Source organism: Arvicanthis niloticus, chromosome 11 (genome assembly GCF_011762505.2).
Source record: "Arvicanthis niloticus isolate mArvNil1 chromosome 11, mArvNil1.pat.X, whole genome shotgun sequence".
Taxonomy (NCBI): Eukaryota; Metazoa; Chordata; class Mammalia; order Rodentia; family Muridae; genus Arvicanthis; species Arvicanthis niloticus.
The window spans coordinates 41,035,408-41,055,473 of NC_047668.1; the positions used below are offsets into that span (position 1 = coordinate 41,035,408).

At 44.2% G+C, this 20,066-nt stretch overlaps 1 protein-coding gene across 4 annotated transcripts in view; it reads right to left on the minus strand.

The window, feature by feature from the left end:
* Mboat2 (membrane bound glycerophospholipid O-acyltransferase 2) overlaps positions 1–20,066 on the minus strand; it is a 125,556-nt gene that overhangs the window by 27,594 nt on the left and 77,896 nt on the right. For 3 of the 4 annotated variants that reach the window (XM_076942072.1, XM_034514649.2, XM_076942070.1), the window contains one exon: positions 9,534–9,629. The exons of the other annotated variant lie outside the window; for it this stretch is intronic. Coding sequence is in view for 2 of the 3 variants with exons in the window: in XM_034514649.2 (XP_034370540.1) it covers positions 9,534–9,629 (96 nt within the window). In the remaining variant the exon portion in view is untranslated. The remainder of the gene's footprint in view (positions 1–9,533; positions 9,630–20,066) is intronic. 4 annotated transcript variants of the gene reach the window in all.

The window sequence follows — 20,066 nt, forward strand, 5'->3', positions numbered from 1 at the left end:
GGCATGCTGATGCAAAGCACCCAGAACCGAGCAGCCCGGCATCTGTTAAGGAAAGAAATGGCAGCACTGCTCCACCATCTTGCAAGATTCTGACTGAATGGCTAACCTGGAGGAAAACCAAACAGAAGAATAATGGCACCACACTACACCCCACCCCTCACGGCAATGACTTTCTGAAATGTCAATAAAATCAGACATTTGCCAACAGGCAGAACGTGTGCACTGCATGCTGAGAGAGCTAGGAATCTCACCACATCATCCTCGAAAAGCCTTTCAAAAAGGACCACATGCAATCACCCTCGTCCGCAGCCAGGGCCAATTGGTCATGAAAGGTGGAGGCTCAGGCTCCATCCAGTGAGGTTCCAATACTAATTTTCTGTCAGCCACACAGCTGAGAGTGGAGGGGGTGGGTGCTGTCTCCCAGTGTGTGCACCCAGCGGCAAGGGTTTGCTGCCACATCTCACTCTGGAGTCAGATTCACAGCTGTGCCCTTGAAGACTCAAGCTCCAAGGGACAAGGTCAGATGAGGGCTGTTTTCCAATTCCCTGTGCTGAAGAGGGAAGGACTTCTCTTGGCTCCCTTAGAAGCCAATTCTTACAGTTACCTAGGAAATCATTGCTCAGCTGGCCTAATCCCCCAGGCTGCTCTGCACACAGGCCGTCTGTCATTTCTGACTTGCAAGGCATCCTTCATGTCCTTGAGGATTATGAGATTTCCATCTCCTTTGGGGAAAGACTCATTGTTCTCACTCTGCCTGATTCTCTTCATAATGAATTACAAAAGCCCGTTCAGTACTAGACTCTAAATCCCATGCACATGTAACTAAGACAACCTGATAAAATAATGGCCGAATTTATGTGATACCTACACAGTGACACATTAAGCTATGTCTATCATATATGATATATGATGTATATCATATATAATATGTTCAAGAGATGTATGTTTTGAACGTATGTCCTTATGGAACCCACTGTGCATCTGCATCCTCCATGTAACTTCTACTCATGAGGTGCAAAGGATGCTGAACCTCACAGGACCACACCCTGGTCTGGGAGGAAAAACAGCTTAGGTGCACAGCTGACTCCTAACGAAGACAGGAAGAAGGTGGGGAGCAGGTCCCAGTACCAAATTCTGCCCACCCTCACCCCATCTGAGCTTCCTGGAGTCACTCTTAAAGACTGCAACACTGGTGACCATCGGTCCCATGTGTTGCCTTTGGTTTTCAGTGGTGGCAATCCATTGCCTCTGGCTCAACTGCTCCCAGGAGCACAGTGAACATAAGACTACAATAAAAGAAGACGAAATTAGAACAGACTGCAGAGGAGTGTGTTGTAAGTGAAGAAAGGATTGCTGGAAATTTCAGAAGGATTGAATGGATCAAAGAGAGTTAAGGAAGCTGGAGAGAAACATTGACAAACTCAACACAAAGCATCTGGGAGACAGGAGTCTAGGATAGAGAGGGGGACCCTGGGATAGGGAGGGGGAGCCTGGGATGGGGGAGCCTGGAGTAAAGTGGAGAGCATGGGGTAAGGAGGAGGAGCCTGGGGTATGGAGGGGAGCATGGGATGGGGGAGACTGGAGTAAAGTGGAGAGCATGGGGTAAGGAGGAGGAGCCTGGGGTGTGGAGGGGGCGCATGGGATGGGGGGGGCTGAGATAGGGAGGGGGAGCTTGGGATAGGAGGAGGAGCATGGGATAGGGAAGTGACAAAAATATGTCAAAACCCACACCCTCTTAGGGCAGAGCCTGTTATACAGAGAAAACACCATTAGGTAACCAACCACAGCCAGCCCCTCAGAGAGTAGATATGGAGTTTTCCTCAACAGCACACTGTGTAAGTATCAGTTTCAAAGTAGTTAGTGTGACTTACACGGTGCTTTAACTGTATCTTTATTGACATAAGGGCACTCCCTGATACCTAATCCCTTCCCCTGTCGAAGAATCCGGCATAGCCTGCCAGGCAGGGCAAAGAACCTCCCTGTCTATTCTAGAGCAGGCAGGGAAGCGCCCTAGGACTCCAAAGGAGGGGTCAGGGCCTGGATGAGACCTCCTCCGTCTTCTATGTGACATCACCGTCTTAGTGACAGACAATTGGGAACGTAGGAAGACAGACTGCCACTACTCCAGTAAATACACAACTGATGGAACAGCTTCCATTAATACAAAGATACTCCTCTCACCTAAGGAAAGGTTTTAAAGACTTATTTTTATCTCCCACGGATGAGTGCTTGTCTGCTTATATGTATGTGGGCCACATGCATGCAGTGTCTGTAAAGACCAGAAGGAGGTGTCATATCCCTGGAACTGAAGTTACAGTTGGCTGTGTGCCACAGTGTGGATGCTAGGAACCGAACCTGGGTCCTCAGCAAAGCAGCAAGCACTCCTAGACTCTGAGACATCTCTCCATCCTTTGAACTAAGACAAAAAAAAAAAAAAAAAAAAAAAAAAAAAAAAAAAAAAAAAAAAAAAAAACTCTAGATTTTCTGATCTAAAAAATGAGAAGAGTTTTTGTTTTGTTTTTAAGTATATATTTCTCTACAAAGAAGGAGAACAGAATAATTCGGTCCCAAATTCTCAACTGTAGTTGGCACTACTTAGAGAAGGAAGGTTTAAGATACAGGGATATTTCAGCACTGTCTCGTTATCTCTCAGAGATGACTGAACTCCCATGATGTTTGTCTATTAATGCCCCAGTAACTACAAGCACCCACTTGCTACCAGGACATGTTACCTAACAACAGAGGCGAGCTGCTAGGTCCCTACACTCAAATCCCCTTTAACAAACAAGTGTTCTTTATCTATAAGCCCCATGGAAACCAAACAAGCCCCACCTGCCCAACACCAAACACACTTGGGTGTGAGCTCAGTTGGACCACAGTCTGAGTCACCAACTGATTTACTTACTCTCTCCTTCAGAAAGAGAACACTTAATTAACATCGACAAAGCACCAAGCTTTGTTCCAAGTCCAAGTTTGACTTCACAGGAGATGCGATGAACAACACATCCTTGCTGCCACAGAACTACCAGAGAATGATGAGCAGGTAGAACTACAATCTGCAAAGGCTGCCCGAGACAATGGAGCAGAGAGGGGGATGGGGAACACAGATGAGAAGTAACAGCACCTCAGAGTGACTATGAATGGGGATCCCGCTGGCGAGGGTCAAGGGCCAGGGTTAAGGGCATTCCAGGAGGAAAGGAGGACAAGGTCAAAGCCTGAAGACAGAAGTGTGACTGGCCTTGGAAGAGCAGTAAGGAGGCTAGTGTGAGCAGGACTGGCGGGGGCAGAAGGCAGGCTTCTCAGGGGGCTGTGTCTTCCACCAAGAGATAAGGGTTGGCCTGGGTTTCAGTGGAAACACTTTTGACTCTCAGAAGACTGAGCAAAGACTGAAGGGTACAGAAGTGGGGATAAGGAAGCAGGTGAGGTGGACAGGAGAGACCAGGACCAGCAGCACAGGCCGGCTGCAGTGAATCCCAGGTGTGTTCTAAGGCCAGCGGCGCTTTGGTGGCAATTTGGTGTAGCTGAGGCAGGGTTTCAGACCAGATGCTACCAAAGTTTCTGACAAGGGTAAGGGACACCAGAGCAACAGATGAGAGATCCTGGAGTCTACACTGAGTGTGTTTTATGCAAGATGCTGATTAGACAATGGGTTGGAACACGAGGAACAAGCCAGCTGGCTATATGGAGCAACATTCACTAATTGGGCCAGCAACTTGGCTCAGTGGTTAAAGGTGTCTGCCACCAAGCCTAAAGACCCGAGTTTGGTTCCCAGGTCCCATATGGAGGAGGAGAGAACTGACTCCTGCAATCTGTACCCCTCTAACATACATGCACATGTACATACACATGAACACACACACAAAATTAACAGAACATAATTAAAAATTTTAAACACATAAATCCTGACTGCCCTCTACCATGGCAGTGGAAGGCACTCTAATATTTCTGAAGGCAGTTTCTGACTCTAAAGTGGAGAGGACAGTGATAACTGTGTGGATTAAAGAGAATAACAACATCACCGGTCCCTCACACAGCACCTGAGACAGAGCGCGCAGTCCTCCAAAAGCTAACCCCCTCTCACTGTCATGTAGTCACACTGTCACCTACCAAACATTAAAACTGCTCTAAGTGCGAGCTGTTGAAGGGACACAATGACCAAATGGGAAGTGTTGTTTCTGAAGATGCTTCCTGCCAGGACTAAGAGATACACAGATGTGCACACACAGCAGACACAAGCGTGCACACTCTACACACACACATACACACACATACATACACACACACACACACACACACACACACACACACGGTTTTGCTTTCCACGGTTCTTATGATCTCCAGCCAACCACAGTTTGAATACATAAAATGAAAAATTCTGGAAATACTCGTCTGTTTTACATTTTATGCTTCTGTGAGTAGCATCTTGTGGATTCCACTCTGTCCCACCGGGGTCACAAATCACTATTTCTCCAGCCCAGCCTGCTGAGAATGCTGTCACCCATTAGCACTGCAGAATCCACCTCAGCCATCAGAGCAACTGTCACAGTACCAGAGTGCCTGTGCCTGGAGAGCACTTGACAAGGGCCCTGAAGTGGAAAGATAGTGGCTCAGCTATACCAAAGGGGGAGCGGTTTCTTTCTGTGAATGTGCAGGTTTCTTGTGGCTCTGCGTGTGCAGAAAAACAGTACAGACAGGATTACTACTGCCAGTAATATAAGGTATCCTCTGTGGTTTCAAACAGCTCCCATGGATAAAGATATAGGGGAGTTATCACAGCTACCTTAATGAGTGATATTTAAATAAATGTATAGATGACAGAAACTTCAAACAGAGAGCTGAGAGGGAAGTACCCTAATCATTTCCTCTGGGGTTTGAACAAGCAGATGCTCCAAGTTTAAACAAAAGTGCTCCAAACAGGAGGGTAAAGGAAGGCGAGGAAGAAGAAGATGCAGAGGAGAGTGGGCTGGATGCTGGCTGAAGCAACCCCGGGCAGGGTCTGCAGACCTGAGTGAAGGAGGTGTTCCTGACATGTCCTACCATGCTGCCCCAAGAATCCACTCAAACTCAGGGGTAGAGCTCAGGCAGGGCAGGGAGCAGGCAACTGAGTCCCCACGGCTCTAGTCTGTTTACTCCTGTGGTGACAACTGTGTAAGCAGCAAGACAGGAAGGATGCTTCCTGTAGTCAAATGTAGGTCAAGGGCCGGGAGACACTCCCACAGGAAGAACCACCAGAGCTGGAGGTGCAAAGTCTCCTGGCTGACTACCCCACACCACCTCATTCACACACAGTTACTGGGCATTGTGAGGAGGATTATAAAGAACAGCTAGCGGCCTTCATGACTCATTTCACAAAACATAAAACATGTCTAAAATTAGACTCTGGACTCCAGTAAGGCTTCTCAAGATGGGGAGGCAAAAATGGCATTCACACCTGCGGTGTTGAGGCCATGTCTGTCTCTACCTCCTCTCCCGCAAAAGCCTTACCAAACGCATCGAACTATGCTCAGTAGGCCTGAGCCAGGGGACACAGGAGACCAGCTGGCAGGCCAACACCCACTCAGCAGCTGATATTATATGCCTGGCTGTAAGACAAAGCCTTTGATTTGAATGGGAATTATTCTACATGCACCCCCTTGCGTGTCTGTTTTGCGGTGGACACACTGAGCGATCCTTTTAGCAACACAGATCCAATTCCAACGAGAACATGGTTTTTGCCTCCTGCAATTTATTCATTCACGAGAAGCAAGGGCTTCCTTTCCTCTTCACGCCACAAAAATGCCCAATAAAGTTATTTAAGAAATAAGCCAGGATGTCCCCACTGAATTATGATCCCGCAACTGCTATTCTGCATATTTTATTTACTTATTTGGGATGGAGAGGATGTGAATCAGGTTAGAGGCAACTCACAGGAGCTGCATCTTATTCTCCCATGTGGGTCCTGAGAGTCAAACTCAGGTCATCAGGCTTGGCAGCAAGCACTTTACCTGCTGAGCCATCTCACTGGCCTTGCTGCTCTGTATTCTTTTTTCTAGTCTCTATCCTGCTTTCCTAATCTGTCTCCTTGCTGTCTGCGCAGGGTAATCACTGCTCTCCAGCGTTTATTCCTTTGGTTGTGCTTCATTGTGATTTGGCATTTTAGGGCCTCACTGTATTCTAGCTGGCCTAGAACTTGCTGTGTAGACCATGATGGCCTCAAACCTATAACCACCCTCCTGCTTCTGTATCCCAGGTCACTGGAATTATAAACTTGGTCTACATTCAGATTCTCTAGGCAAACTACTGCATTAAGGCAACAGTATAACTTGAGAAGAATTACTGAGTTTGACTACCTGTGGCAAACATAGTTAAAAAAAAATGCCTTTTAGACACATAAAAATAGCTTAGTCAGGAGCCTCACTACCAAGGCTATATCTGATAGCCAGAACCCAGTGACATCACTCACTCAAGGTAACCAGACACAGGCCTAGAACCTCAAGACATCCACTTGACAGTATACAAGCAGAGACCAAGAGCAATACTCCGAACACCTGTAGAGACTCCACCTTGATCTGCTCTGTAGCTAGAGTCTCAGCCAGGATCCTGACCCGTAAATCAGGGACTGCTGTTAAGACACTAGGCCTGACCTTCAGCTGAGATGTGTGCAGCCTTGGGGAAACAAGCTTAGGACCATAGTTAGGAACTTAAGAGTGTGAACTTTGTGTGATGACCCTCAGCGCAATAAAATGCACCTTTTGTTACCAACTCTGCATATCTACTTGTATCTTGCCCGTGACACGATCTAAGTACAGGCAGGCTGCTCCTCAAGCTCCTGTCCCTCAGTGAGGCTATACAGCTGTCTTCCGGGCCCAGGCCATTCCTTCCCCGACACATTCTTGGACATTTCACAGCTGCTTTTGAAACAGGTTCTTTTTTTTTTTTTTTTAATTGCATTTTTGAGTGATTTCCAATAGAAAGAAATACTAATCATTTTCTACCTTTCTTGTATCACATTTCTAAAGCCGAGGTGAGCCCTCATGACTTCAGTGGTGTTCTAACTTTTGGGCAACTAGAAAGTTCTAAGAAGACAGTCTTTTATCATAAGAAATCCTGAACCCAACATTATACAAGGATCTGTACATACATACACACTCTCATGCTCTCTTTCCTTCCCTCCCTCCTTCCACACCTCAAGCAAATAAAAGCTGTCTCTAGAGGTTCAGTGAAAACTGAATTCCTCAGCAAGAGCCCTGGCCTCCCTTCCTGGGCTTCCTCCAGACATTCACACTCTGAAGAGCAAGGACACTTGTCTGAATGTACAGGGTGGCCCTTCTCTATCTCCCCGTTGCTGTACCAACCTCCTGTCCCTCATCAGGGAGCACTGTTCTACAGGCTGCTCTTTTCTATAATGTCCCTTCTTAGAGGACAAGGGGAGGGCGGAATGGGGGGAGAATTGTGGGAAGGGGGGTGATCAGAAGTGGGCAGTGAGCAGGGTGTAAAATGAATAGGTAAAGGAAAAAAAAAAAAAAAAAAAAAAAAGAGCACGTTCTTTGGTTGCGAGCAGCCAGGGCAGCCTGCTTCAGTTGGCTCAATCCTACATCTAATCTCTATTAGTTCACTAACAGCAGTCAAATGCTTCCTCCCAGCGGCTGAAAATGTTTCTCTAAACTGAGATTATTATAAACAGGTAGTCTACCTTTAAAATGCTACACTGTTTTTTTTCTATAAACATTTAAAATTATATCAATTTAAATGATAAATTTCAACAAAATACTGCTGAAGTCACATCATAAATAACTTTGAAAACAATCATTAAGCTTTTAATATAAACTGCTCTGTAGTGTATGGGCCCATGCAATAGCTTGTGCTAACAGAATATCAACAGATATGCGTTCTCTCCTCCCACCCCCAAAATCTGGTCCATTACTCCCCATCTCCAAGCAAATCAGCCTAATCAAGAAGATTCCAGAGATCCTGTAGGAGGCGGGTGCCACAAGGAAAGTGGCTCCTTCCCTGACAGCCTGTGAAGCAGAGGCTCCCTCCACAAAGAGAAAGACAAGGGACTAGATACGAGCAAGGGTTTGCAGTAGCAGATGAGGGAGGTCAAACAGTAACAATAAGCTCGCACTGAGGGAGCACTGTGAGGGTCCCATGAGGTCAGGGTCCCACAGATGTCTACGAGTACTAACCCACATGGCCTAAAACCAAAGCATAAATTACTAGTGTTAAAAAAGAGAGAGGAAGAAACTTTATATGGAGTAAAGAGAGAGGCCCAGACTGGAGGACCCAGGGTTCTCACTGCTTGACACCCCTGGGAGCTGCAGAACTTGGGTGCTGGGGGTCCCTAGCTCAGAGTGTCTGGCATGGTTAGTTAGCTTTCCGTGGCTACTCTTAGCATGGGTCTGCTTTCTAAAGAGACTGATCCTTTCAGAGCTGGTTCCCAACCTCACTCCACCATGATGACAACACGTGAGCTGGGCCACTTCCTCCTATTCACAGTGAGCCCATTATGTACCAATTCTTTAGAAACATCTGCTGTTTAGAGATGAGCAGCTGGTCTGCTCCCCACCCTCTGCCTTCCAGGTGGAGATTCCAACCCCACTTCCCCCCTTGCTTCTTAATCTCACACAGTATTTCTCTTTCTTTCCTTTCTCTTTTTTCTTTTGTATAATGTCATCTGTTTTGGCTCGGTTTTGTTTCTTATCTGGGGACACAACTTGCTTTCATTCAAACTTATTTTTAAAATCTATATAATAAAATCGACCTTTCTCTCATAAGGGAGAAAGATACTCTATCCTTTAAAATTCTCCTTTTTACAGGTAATTTTTCTCAAGTAATTTGGCCAATTTCTACCCCCAGAAATATAATTTTTTTCCTAACTTGCTTATCTTCAAACTGTTTTACTCATTTTGATACTGCCCAGATGGCTCAAGACTGAAAAAGACACAGCCCTCTCCTTCAGTGGAGAAAGCTGCAAGGCATGGTATAAAGTGTGAAGTGTTCCAATGCCCACCTGGACCCCGCCTGGCAGGACATGTTTCTTTACAAAGACAGGAGCTGGTACTGCATTCATCTCCCAATGCTCCTTGGGCTTCCTTACAGGATAAGGAGACCTGCTCAGTGCCAAGGAGGAAATGCATTCCCCTCTGAAGAAACAAAAGCCAGAAGTACTCCCTGGAAGGAAGGAGGGAATGAGGGAGGAAAGGAGGGGGAGAGAGAGGAGAAGGGAGGAGAGAAGGAAGGGAAGTGGGGACTAAATAGGGAGAATGTACCTGGGGAACAGGGGTGGCCTTCAATACTTATAAATGCTTGCAAAAATTCCTATTAGGTTAAAAACTACTTTCAATCCCAGAATGCCACGGTAAGGGTCTAACTGCTCTATATTTAGAACGTTAATATAAGGCAATTTAAAAGCTCAGGTTATCTCTGTGACTTATTCAGTATTACAAATGTTTAACAGCTTTCCATTGGAAGTACTAAATGAAATTATAGTCTGTATCTTTAACCACTATGTTAGAATAGATAAAAGAGGTCACTGAATCAAGTTTTAATCTTACCCTGAAAAATCAGCAGAATATTGTCCATAATCAAAGATATAGACTCTAGTAATTTGACACACTGAGAGGTATCCCAAAGCAAACACAAAGCAACATCTGCAAAACAAAGATAAGCCGCATTAGTGGGATGCTCTTCTTCTTAAAGGTACATTGTCAAGAAACGCACTACTTCATATGGCTCAGCAAGCAAACAATAAGTCTACCCTACAAATAACAGGTTATGAGAACTCTTTCCTAATATGGGGCAAACTGGAGATAAAACTGACCACTGCTGCTCTTCAATCTTATTCTGAAAGACAGACACACAAAATTAAACAAGTGAAAGCCATGAACATTAAAAAAAAAAAAAAAAATGTGATTACTGGTGTCAGCTTTAGTTTCTCTGTTCCTGATTCCATATACATTACACAATTCTTAGATAGATTTTCCCCATTTATGTTGCATGTGTGTGCATGCTTTTGCATGTGAGCAGACGCTAGTGTGTTCGAAAGCTTAGAGACCTGAGGTCAGTGCTGGGAATCATCTTCACTCATCCTTCCTCCTTATTCATCGAGGTATGGTCCCTTGATCAAATCCAGATCAAACACTAATAAGGCCAGTCTTACGAGCCAGCTTGGTCTGGGATTCCCTGCCTGCCGTGACTGAAAGTTCAGGTGAGCTACCACTACACCCACACAGTATTTATGGGTTCTGGAGAATCTGGCCTTATGCTTTCTAGCAATTTAATTTGATATTTAAAACAACCAGCTAGTGACTTTAATAAACTTAAAAGTGCTGAAATGGAATTACAACTTAAACACAGTATGGAAAATGAGTTTACTCATCAATGAAAAAAAAAAAAAAAAACAACCCAAACATATCCTAGAGGATGTAACATCAAGCAGGACACAGGCTGGAATGGTAGCTCAAACTCTCAGGAAACAGATGTACTATTAACCCAGAAGCAGGGCTGGAGTGAAGAAGCTAGGCCTTTATCTTATGAGAAAACAACTGGAGATGGATTAAATAGTCAAATATGAAACCATAACAAGTGGAAATTGTGACTAAATGGTCAGATGCAGTTCTCAAACTACAGGGTTTTCTAAACATTTGATATAGAAGCAATCGAAGGGAAAAGTTATCTTTCTAGCTAAACTCAATCTTAAGCTTCTCACGTAGGTGATTCAGGTTATAAATTAGTTCTTTAAAGCTATGAGAAAAGAAAAGCGGGTGGGGGGACTGCGTGTAGCGATGAGCCCATTTAATGTCAGCACACAGGAGCAGAAAGGCAGGGGGGCCTCTGTAGCTCAAGGTCAGACTGGTCTACCTAACAAGTTCCAGGACAGCCAGGGCTAAATAGAGAGACAGAGAGACATAGTTGAAAAAGAAAAAAGTATTGCATGCTAATGCCAGCATTCATTTGAGATATTTCAACCAATATTAGTTTAATTTTATAAGTTCAAGTAGGAGTCTGTATAGGGAAGACTAGCAGTATTAATTAATCATCACAGTGACGAGTCAAAAAGATACATGTACATTTGCTAAAACTTAAGCCAGGCCTGGCAGCAGTTCTTGGGAGGCTGAGGCCTGATTTCAAGTTCAGAGGCCTGTCTATATACTAGAGTAAGCTCAAAACCAGCCTGGGCCATCCAATAAGACCCATTTGCAAAATAAAGAGTAAAGAGTGACAGGGACTCAGCTCATCGGCAGAGCACTTGCTCACCAGTATGCATAGGATCCTGGGCTCGGCATGACTCAGAACACGAGCAAAAAATAATTTAATAAAGTAATAAAGCAAAAATCTCTTAGTGCCCTAAGAGAAAAAAGATACTTCCTTAACATGAAAAAGTCTAAATATGGGCTGGGAAGGTTGCTTGCTGGTCCCCAAACCTCAGGAGAAAAGCCAAACATAGTGGCCCAAGCCTGTAACTCTGGCACCAGGGAGACAGAGACAAGAGTACCTTTGGAGCTCAGTAGCCAAGCCGGCTAGCTGATTTAATGAGTTCCAGATTTTATGAGAAACTGCATCTCAAAACGTTAGGCTTAAAAGGTAAACATGACAGGCGTGTCAGCCTGAGTTCCGTCCCCGACCTCATACAAAGGTGTAAGAGAGCCAGCTTCACACACCAGTGTCCTGATTTCCACACGTGCAGTGTGGCATGACCACCCACCACACAGCTCTCATACAAATGAACAGCAACAACAATGTGACAAGGGAAGACATAAGATACTGACCTCTGGCCTCACGTGCACACATGTGTTTCCGCACACATATAAGTATATACAATGCGAGAGCGCACACGCACACGCACACACGTGTCTTCTCAGCCCTGAGATAGTAGTGACTCATAATCGAAGAACAAGCAGGAAACATGGGGTGGGAAGAAGAGGCCATCACAGAAGCACAGCCTTAAAGACTCGATAATAATAAATTCTTCTCTCGTTTAATTCGTGTCTAAGTTTACCATTCCAATCACAATCCTACCAAGGCCTTTGGTGGGGCTAACCGGCTGATCTTCAGGGGCTTCTGGCCAACTAACGAAACACATGATGCTGAAGCCCTGTTCACTCTAACACATGAAAGAATATGCCGTGGGGATTTAGATTGCAGCATTTGTTTCAAAAATAGATCAAAAGATTATCCAAACAAGAGACAGTTGAAAAAGACTCACTGTACAACTGGAAAGTCTGTTTATAATAACACCGGCAATATTAAACCAGGGGTGAGAGGAATGGGTACAGCGAGGTGAGGTAATGGCTTGCTTCAGAGACAGTTCCCCAGGGCGCACTACACACATGAAACACCAACCAGTCAAAATATGAAAAGATCTAACTGTAAAAGGATTATGAAGACTCATACAACAAGCTAAAAGAGAACACCTGGAGTAGGGGCAACCAAAGAAGCATAAAACTTAGATATTACAGTCTCCTAGAGGCACACTGGACAGTTCCGGACGACAGATTGCGAAGTATTGCATGGTAATATAAGAGAAATTATTTAGTATCTATACTAGGTTAATGTCCCTAACAGAGAACTCCCAAGCAGTAAGAAACAGATAAAGAATTCAAATGGAAAATAGATAAGAATGTCAATGAGCAAATTATATAAGAAAAAAGAAGTAACCACCAGTTTATTTAGAAAAATAAATGGGACTCGGTCGAGCAGTCATCAGAGATAACTTGGAAACTCAGCAAGATGGAGACAGTGCATGCTCAACAGATGGGCTAAAGTAGATAACACTCAGGCTACACGGGGGACTCAGCTCTCAACTGGTTTTGCATCTGTTTATCTGTCTATTAGTCAGTCAATTTATCATCTGTCTGCATGTCTGTCTATTGTATGGGAGGATCATGGAAACCACTGTGGAAGTCTTGAGATTATAGGATGCACCCCTACTCCCAATTTCTTCCCTGTTGAGGATGTAACCTGAGCATCCTACAACCTGAGCTACACCCCAGCCTGAAGAATGGAAATATTTAAATCTTTTAAGCAGGTATTTTTGCAGTATAGATTAGCATAGGTTACCCCTTTTCATTGATTATACTTTTACATGTTGTCATTGGGTCTATTAGGGGAGATAAAATTACTTCTGAGGTCGGTATGGTTTCGTTTTTTAACTGACTACTAAGTAGTTTACAATTACATCCATAGGTTTCTTTAAACTGCTGTACTGTGTTACGTCTTCCTGGAGGAAAGAGGGGCCGGTGTTGAGCAGGTAGTGTGGCTTTTCTTCAGCCCTGCATATGGGTGTGATGGATCACAGGACAAGAGCCCTCTGCTTTCCTGATGTTGCTGGGCTATTATACAGGCTCTGGATAGCCCTATCTCAAGAAAAGATCCTAGGTGTTAATTTTTTTTTCCTGTTACATGCAACTGATTTAACTAGTCAAATGCCTGCTGTCATCTTTCCCTTTGAGATAGAAAGCAGACATGTAAACCAATATGCACACAATCATATTTTAAATGATCCAGTTAATGTACGAGCACCGCTGAGTATCTCCAAAGAGGAACATAGATGCAAATAAAATCCAGACTAGATTCAAATCAGAGCACAATCACACTGCCTGGATGATCTCTCAGGCATGGATTTCTCCCTCCAGGCCGGTACCTGGGGACTCTAACCATTCTGACTCCATCCCAGAGCTCTTGTCCTCCTACACCTGATCAACTTGTGAGAAGACATGAAACTCAGACATGTTTATGAAGCATGACAGAGGATTTGGACAGCTTTACCTCATCCTTCAAGTGTGACATCTGCTGCTGGGATATCTGAAAGCACAGCAGCCAATTCTTGCTTATAAGGAGTAAGACTGCATAGTCACCATGCTGAGGTTGTAAGGCGTGAGACTGAATAGAACTTGAGGGTCTGATACTCCAAGGACAGCATCACTGAATTAGCTAAAGGAAGAGCCCCACCTTGTGACTTCTAGCTTTGAGAGATAATACTCTCTCTACTTTTCTGTTCACACCACTGTGCACTGAGTTGGGGCTCTTGCTCTTTGCAATCAACAGCATGCTGGCTCAGGATTAATACTACCAAAGTTAAGTTAAGGGGCTGGTGAGCTGGCTCAGTCAGTAGAATGCTTGTGGTGACATGAGTGTGACAGGTGCTCAGAACCCAGGGAGAAGTCAAGCAGGGTGGCATGCATCTGTAACTCCAGCATTGGGGTTGGGGGTGAGGGTGGAGACACGAGGACAACCAGCCTAGATAAATTTACAATCTCTAGGTTTAGTGAGAGACCAGGTATCAAAAAGATGGAGAATGATTGAAGAAAGCCCCTGTCCTCCATGGTTTTATGACAACTTGACACAAGCTAGCTATTTCTCAACTGAAGAAAATGTTCCATATGACCTGACTGCAGGGCATTTTCTTAATTAGTGATTGACAGGGGAGGGCCCAGCACATTGTAGGTGGGGATATCATCCGTGGGCTGGTGGTCCTGGGTTCTATAAAAAAGCAGGCTGACTGGCTGGAGAGATAGCTCAGCAGTTAAGAGTATTGACTGCCCTTCCAGTGGTCCTGAGTTCAATTCCCAGCACCTACACAGTGGCTCGAGACCATCTGTAATAGGATCTGATGTCCACTCTGGTGTGTTTGAAAACAGCTATATTGTATCATATACATAAAATAAATAACTCTTTAAAAAAAAAAAAAAAAAAAGCAGATTGAGCAAGTTATGTGGAGCAAGCCAGCAAGCTGCACCTCTCTCTCCACGACTTCTCCTACCTCCAGATCCCTGCCTTATCTGAGTTTCTGTCTTGACTTCTTTCAATGATGAACAGTGATACGGAAGTGTAAGCCAAAAGCCCTTTCCTCCCCCCAACTTGCTTTTTGTTCACGGTGTTTCACTACAGCAATAGAAACCCTAAGTCAGCACCCAACACCAAGCTCTGGCCTCACAAGCACCTGCATGCACACCCCCTCCCAACCACACAACACAATAGGTCAGTAGCTTATGACGCGGGCAAGAACAGAATGCTTTCTTACCACATTTCAGAGGTCTACTCATTACACATAGAAACTGTTGAGGGGACAACATGGTACTGAGGGACTATGGGATTAAGGAACTGGCAAAGCTGAGGAGGCTGGCATAGAATTCTCAGGTGAGGAAAGCAGGACAGTCACCACGGGGCTGAAAATCATGGCGGAATGAAAACAGAAACTCGTAATAATACTTGTATTACCATGTGAAATCAAATTGGAGGGGCCGTGACTGAGCTTCTCAAACACAGATGGAGTAGCAGCCCGTTCATTTTACCTGTGTGATCTTCGTAATGTTGCAACGCCTTTGAGACCTGGTCTTCATACGTATAATAGCTAGATGGCTGGGGACTGTGCCTTCTCTGACCCCCTTACTGTAACACACCCGCATGATGTGCATCCTAACTTGCTTATCCTGGTCTTTGTCCCCTTCGGTCCATATCCCCTAACGCTATTTGCTCGTGTGCTTTTGTTCCAGTAGCTTGTGTGTCCTCTGACAGAAACAGAAGCCCTTATCACCTGCTCCCAGAACCAAGACCATGTGGTGCTGGTAGAAGACATGGATGTACCTAGGGGCCTAGAAGTGAAGCCATGTGCCTGTGCTGCTACAGTTTGCACCTGAAGTGTCCTTCAAAGGCCCCTGTGTTAGCCTTGGGCCCTACAGTATCCATAAGGGGAAGGGGTAGAAGCTTTAAGAGGTGGAGCCTGGCAGGAGGTCTTTGAGAGTGTGCCTTGAAGGAGATACCCTGCAGGGACCCTGGTGATTTCCCCTCCCACCTCATGCCAGGCAAGCAGCTTTCCTGTATCACATCCCTGACTCCCACCACCTTCCACAGGCCCCCAAAGCAATGGGGCTGAATTAAAACCTCTCAAAATGTGAAAGCCACTGTTGATTTTTCTCAAGTATTTGCTACAGTTACCAAAGAGCTTAGACTACAGGGTGAATTATAAATACTGCTTTTTCCTTCCTGAAGCATTTAAAGGACACAAAGCAGATCATGGCGTGAAATTTAAAAACTGAAAAACTGACTTTATCATAATTTTAAAGTTCTCTCCCGGGAGTCATCACTAAGTAACAGGAAGACTGGTCAGAGAATGTAGGAACATATCCACAATGTATCTAGCTGACAAAGGGCTGGGAAACCGCATACAGAGAGGATGAAAGGCAACAAAAGCAACCAACCGTGGAAAGACTTGAGTAGAATACTCCTCTAAAATTATATAATCAGACAATTAGCACAAGAAAATATTGCTGGCACAAGTACTTATCAGAGAAATCTAAAGCAAAGCTACAGTGAAGTGTTGCAGCATAACTATCAGCATAAAAAGAAGGGACATCACCTGTTGTTGGGGGCTAGAGTACAGTTCACTGGGGCAACATGGGATTTCTAATGCCTTTGGCTCTATCCCCAGCACAAGGAATTAAAACGTAAGAAAGCCTCTGTGGCCTTTATTTTTATCAAAGTAGAAAAGGGACTACCTGTGAAAATTTTCCAGATAAGGGGACACAGAATGGTAATGTGCCTGTGTGTGCGACAGAGAATATATTATCATCAGAATAGGTTATTGGCATTTATGAAAAGGTCGTAATGCAACTCATTATTTTGTACAACTAGTATAAGCTTGTCTTTGCTAGGACTACTACCACTGTGATGAAACACCATGATCAAACGCAAGCTGGGGAGGAAGGTATTTATTTGACTTCTATTTCCACTGAAGAATGGTCAGGACAGGAACCCAAACAGAGGGAACCTGAAGGCAGGAGCTGATGCAGAGGTCACAGAGGAGTGCTGCTTACTGGCTTGTTCCCCATGGCTTGCTTCATCAGCCTGCTTTCTTATAGAACCCAGGACCATCAGCCCAGATATGGCCCCACCCATAATAGACACTCCCCCATCAATCAATAATTACAAAAATACCCTGCAGGTTTACCTACAACGTGACACTATGGAGGTATTTTCTCAGTTGAGGTTACCTCCTCTAAGATGACTTAGCCTATGTCAACTTGACACAAAACTATTCAAGGCAACGCTGATGATATTCAGAAGAAAAAGCCTTAAATTATCTGTTAATGTAAACATAAAGCAAGTTGTTCCCCCAAACTTTGTGATAAAAGTTCAAGGCTATTTCTTTCTCGTCTTCTTCTTCCTCCTCCTCTTTTTCTTCCTTTTCCTCTTCCTCCTCTTCCTCTTTTCTTCTCCTCTTCTTCCTCTTCTAACCTCTAGTAACTTCTTACATGGGATTAAGATACTTTAACCCCATGCCTTAGCTCTTCTTCTCCTAGATGTCTACATAAAGATAGAAAAATATAGCCACAAAAACTTGTATAGTAATATTTTAGAAGTTTAAGTCTCAATAGCTCAAAATTTAAAACAGGCTATAACTCCATTAAGAATGAAATGATGCAGAATTGTGGTATATTCAGACCACATACTGCTAGCCAGAACAGAAAGGAATCATCTCTTTTTTCCTAGTTATTAAATTTATTTATGTGTACATGTTTGGACATATATGGGAAGGTCAGAGGACAATTATAGATGGGGTTGATTCTCTCTTTCCATCATATATTCTAAATGCAGGTGAAACATTCCATCCTGTAGAAAAAGCTTATTAAGCTCTGAAAATAAACAACTCAATAATTTCAGGAAATTCCTGAAACTGACCAGATTCACTAAATAAGTAATAAGGACTGCTGAAAGACACAGTGAGAGAATCCTGGGTGGGTTTGGGTATTAGAACTGTCTTTGAGTCACTTCTGTTTCTGTAGTGATGCCTCACTCAAATTCTTTTAAGTTAGTTACTTCAATAAAACTCATTGGTTCACCACAATAGACTTGGGCAGATTTATCATTGGTCTATCTGGGACAAGTAGACATTTGTTCATGTCTCCTCAGGACCAGTGTCACCCAGAATATGACACAGTTTATATGACATTCTAAATTAGGCAGAGCTCCTCTAAGTGATGGAGAACAGATTGCTGGTTTCAGGGCATGGGTGGACTGACTGCATGAGGGTATGATGGGGCTTCTTCAGCAAAAGAGAAATGTCCTTTATCTAGTGAGTGGCAGTTAAACGGATCTGTATGTGCACACCTCCTGGAACAGGTAACTTGTTTTGGGTAAATTATACCTAAATAAAGCAAATTAAAATGACTTGGAAATAATCAAACTCCATTAGGTTCCTCTACAGCCATTCCCTCACTTTAGGCCCAAGGGTCTAGTTTGCTTCTTTCCTCTCAGTCTACTTGCTTCTAAGAGGAATTCAATAGTCCCAGGATCTTAAATGCCTACTCCATTATAACAGTGTCCACTTTCTGCTCTAGCTCAAGAAAACAAACTGCCCAACATCTCAACTTGGCTGACAAATGAGCACTGCTCAGGGCAGAAATCCTGAACTAGTAACTAAGTATCCTAGCTATGTTTATCTTTTCCAGTTCTCCAAATGAGAGAGAGGGCGGCAAGGGGCCTGGGGTGTGTGTGCTGATTTCATGTTTCAGGGCTGGGGTTAAACACCAGGGCTTTGTTAGTGCTATATAAGCAAAGACTACCACAGCCTCATCTCCAGCCCCTAAGGTCACTAATGTCGAACTACCATTCCAAGCCTGAGCTTTAAATCTCTGCACCTCACATCACTCCTGCCCACACACACCTGTCTTCAGACTACACCCTGAATTCAGTGCTTTCTCACCTGGCACACGTTCCAGCCACAACCATCATAGGAACTGGCTAGGCTCTCTTCCTCCATTCTCACCCTTGACTGACTGCCCCACAGCACTGGAGGGTGCTCAGAACTCAATCTAACACCTTTCCCCAACACCTTAGAACTTTGACGTATCTTTAATTATTCCCTAGAAGCTTTTTTTTTTTTTTTTAAATAAAAAACTTTTACTCTGCTTTAAAAAAAAATGAATGATAAACACTTAAATAGATTTTTATTTTTTATTCCAACCGAGGAACACAGAATTGGTATTTTTCAGCTTCCCTAGGGGTGGGGCACACACAGTGAGTACTCGATTTAAAGAAGTCATGTGCCCACATGCTCCCCCATTAGGTTGACATAAGACAGATGCCCCACCTCAGGTCAGCTGGTAGCGGCTAAATCAGGTCTCTGTGGTAGAGACAATGAGTCAGGGTCCCTTTCTAAAGCTTAGAGGGCTTGTAACTCACTCACTATGTAGCCAGGTTGGTCTTCAAGTCTTGTTGATCCTTTCTCCACAGTCCCCAAGTACTGGGTGGGATTACAGTTGTCATCTGCCATTCTCAGTAGGAATTATGAGGTGGCTAAGACAGGAAGCTTCTGAGACCTTTGAGAGCAGCCTGGCTACATACTCTACATTATCATAACTCAGGCAGGACCCTAAGTTGAAGCATCTGCAGGCAGGCACTGTCAGGTTGGTCACAGTTCCTAGTTGGTGCAAATTCTGCATTAGTTTGTTCCAGTTCACCTTAAAGATAACTGTGGTCTTGTTGAATTGCTTCTTGCTGAGCCATGCTGAATCTCACTTGTCTCCTCTCTCCGTGCTCATGAGAGCTACCCCGTGGAAACAGTGCAGGCAATGGAAGCAAATTCAGCTGAATCTGCTGGTGGCTGATACAAGCCTTCCAGACAAGGTCAACTTTATTCAGCTTGGCGACTCTAAAGCCTACCCTTCCCCTCTCGGCACACACTCGAACATTCTAGACAACTGCAATTCTGATGAGACTAAAGAGACACCTCTAAAGTGATATTTCACAGTTGTACCTCAAGGCCAGTCCTTTCTAAATCTGTTCTGAAACTTCTATGGGCCTTCATTCATATCTGTTTTTAGGGCATAGGACTTCAAAACAAAATAAAACTAGAAATCACTCAGCCCAGCAAGCTCTTCTACTTCAATTTTTTTTCTTTCTGAGACTTAGTTTTGCTATGTTGCTCAAATGCGACTTGGACTCGATGATTCTCCTGCCTCAGCCTTCCAAGCAGCTAGAACTACACACACAACTATAAGCACATGCCGTCACCCTGGCCTTGAAACTGCATATACCCATGTGAATAGCAGTAAAAATTGTCCTCAAGGTACGAATGAACAAAACTG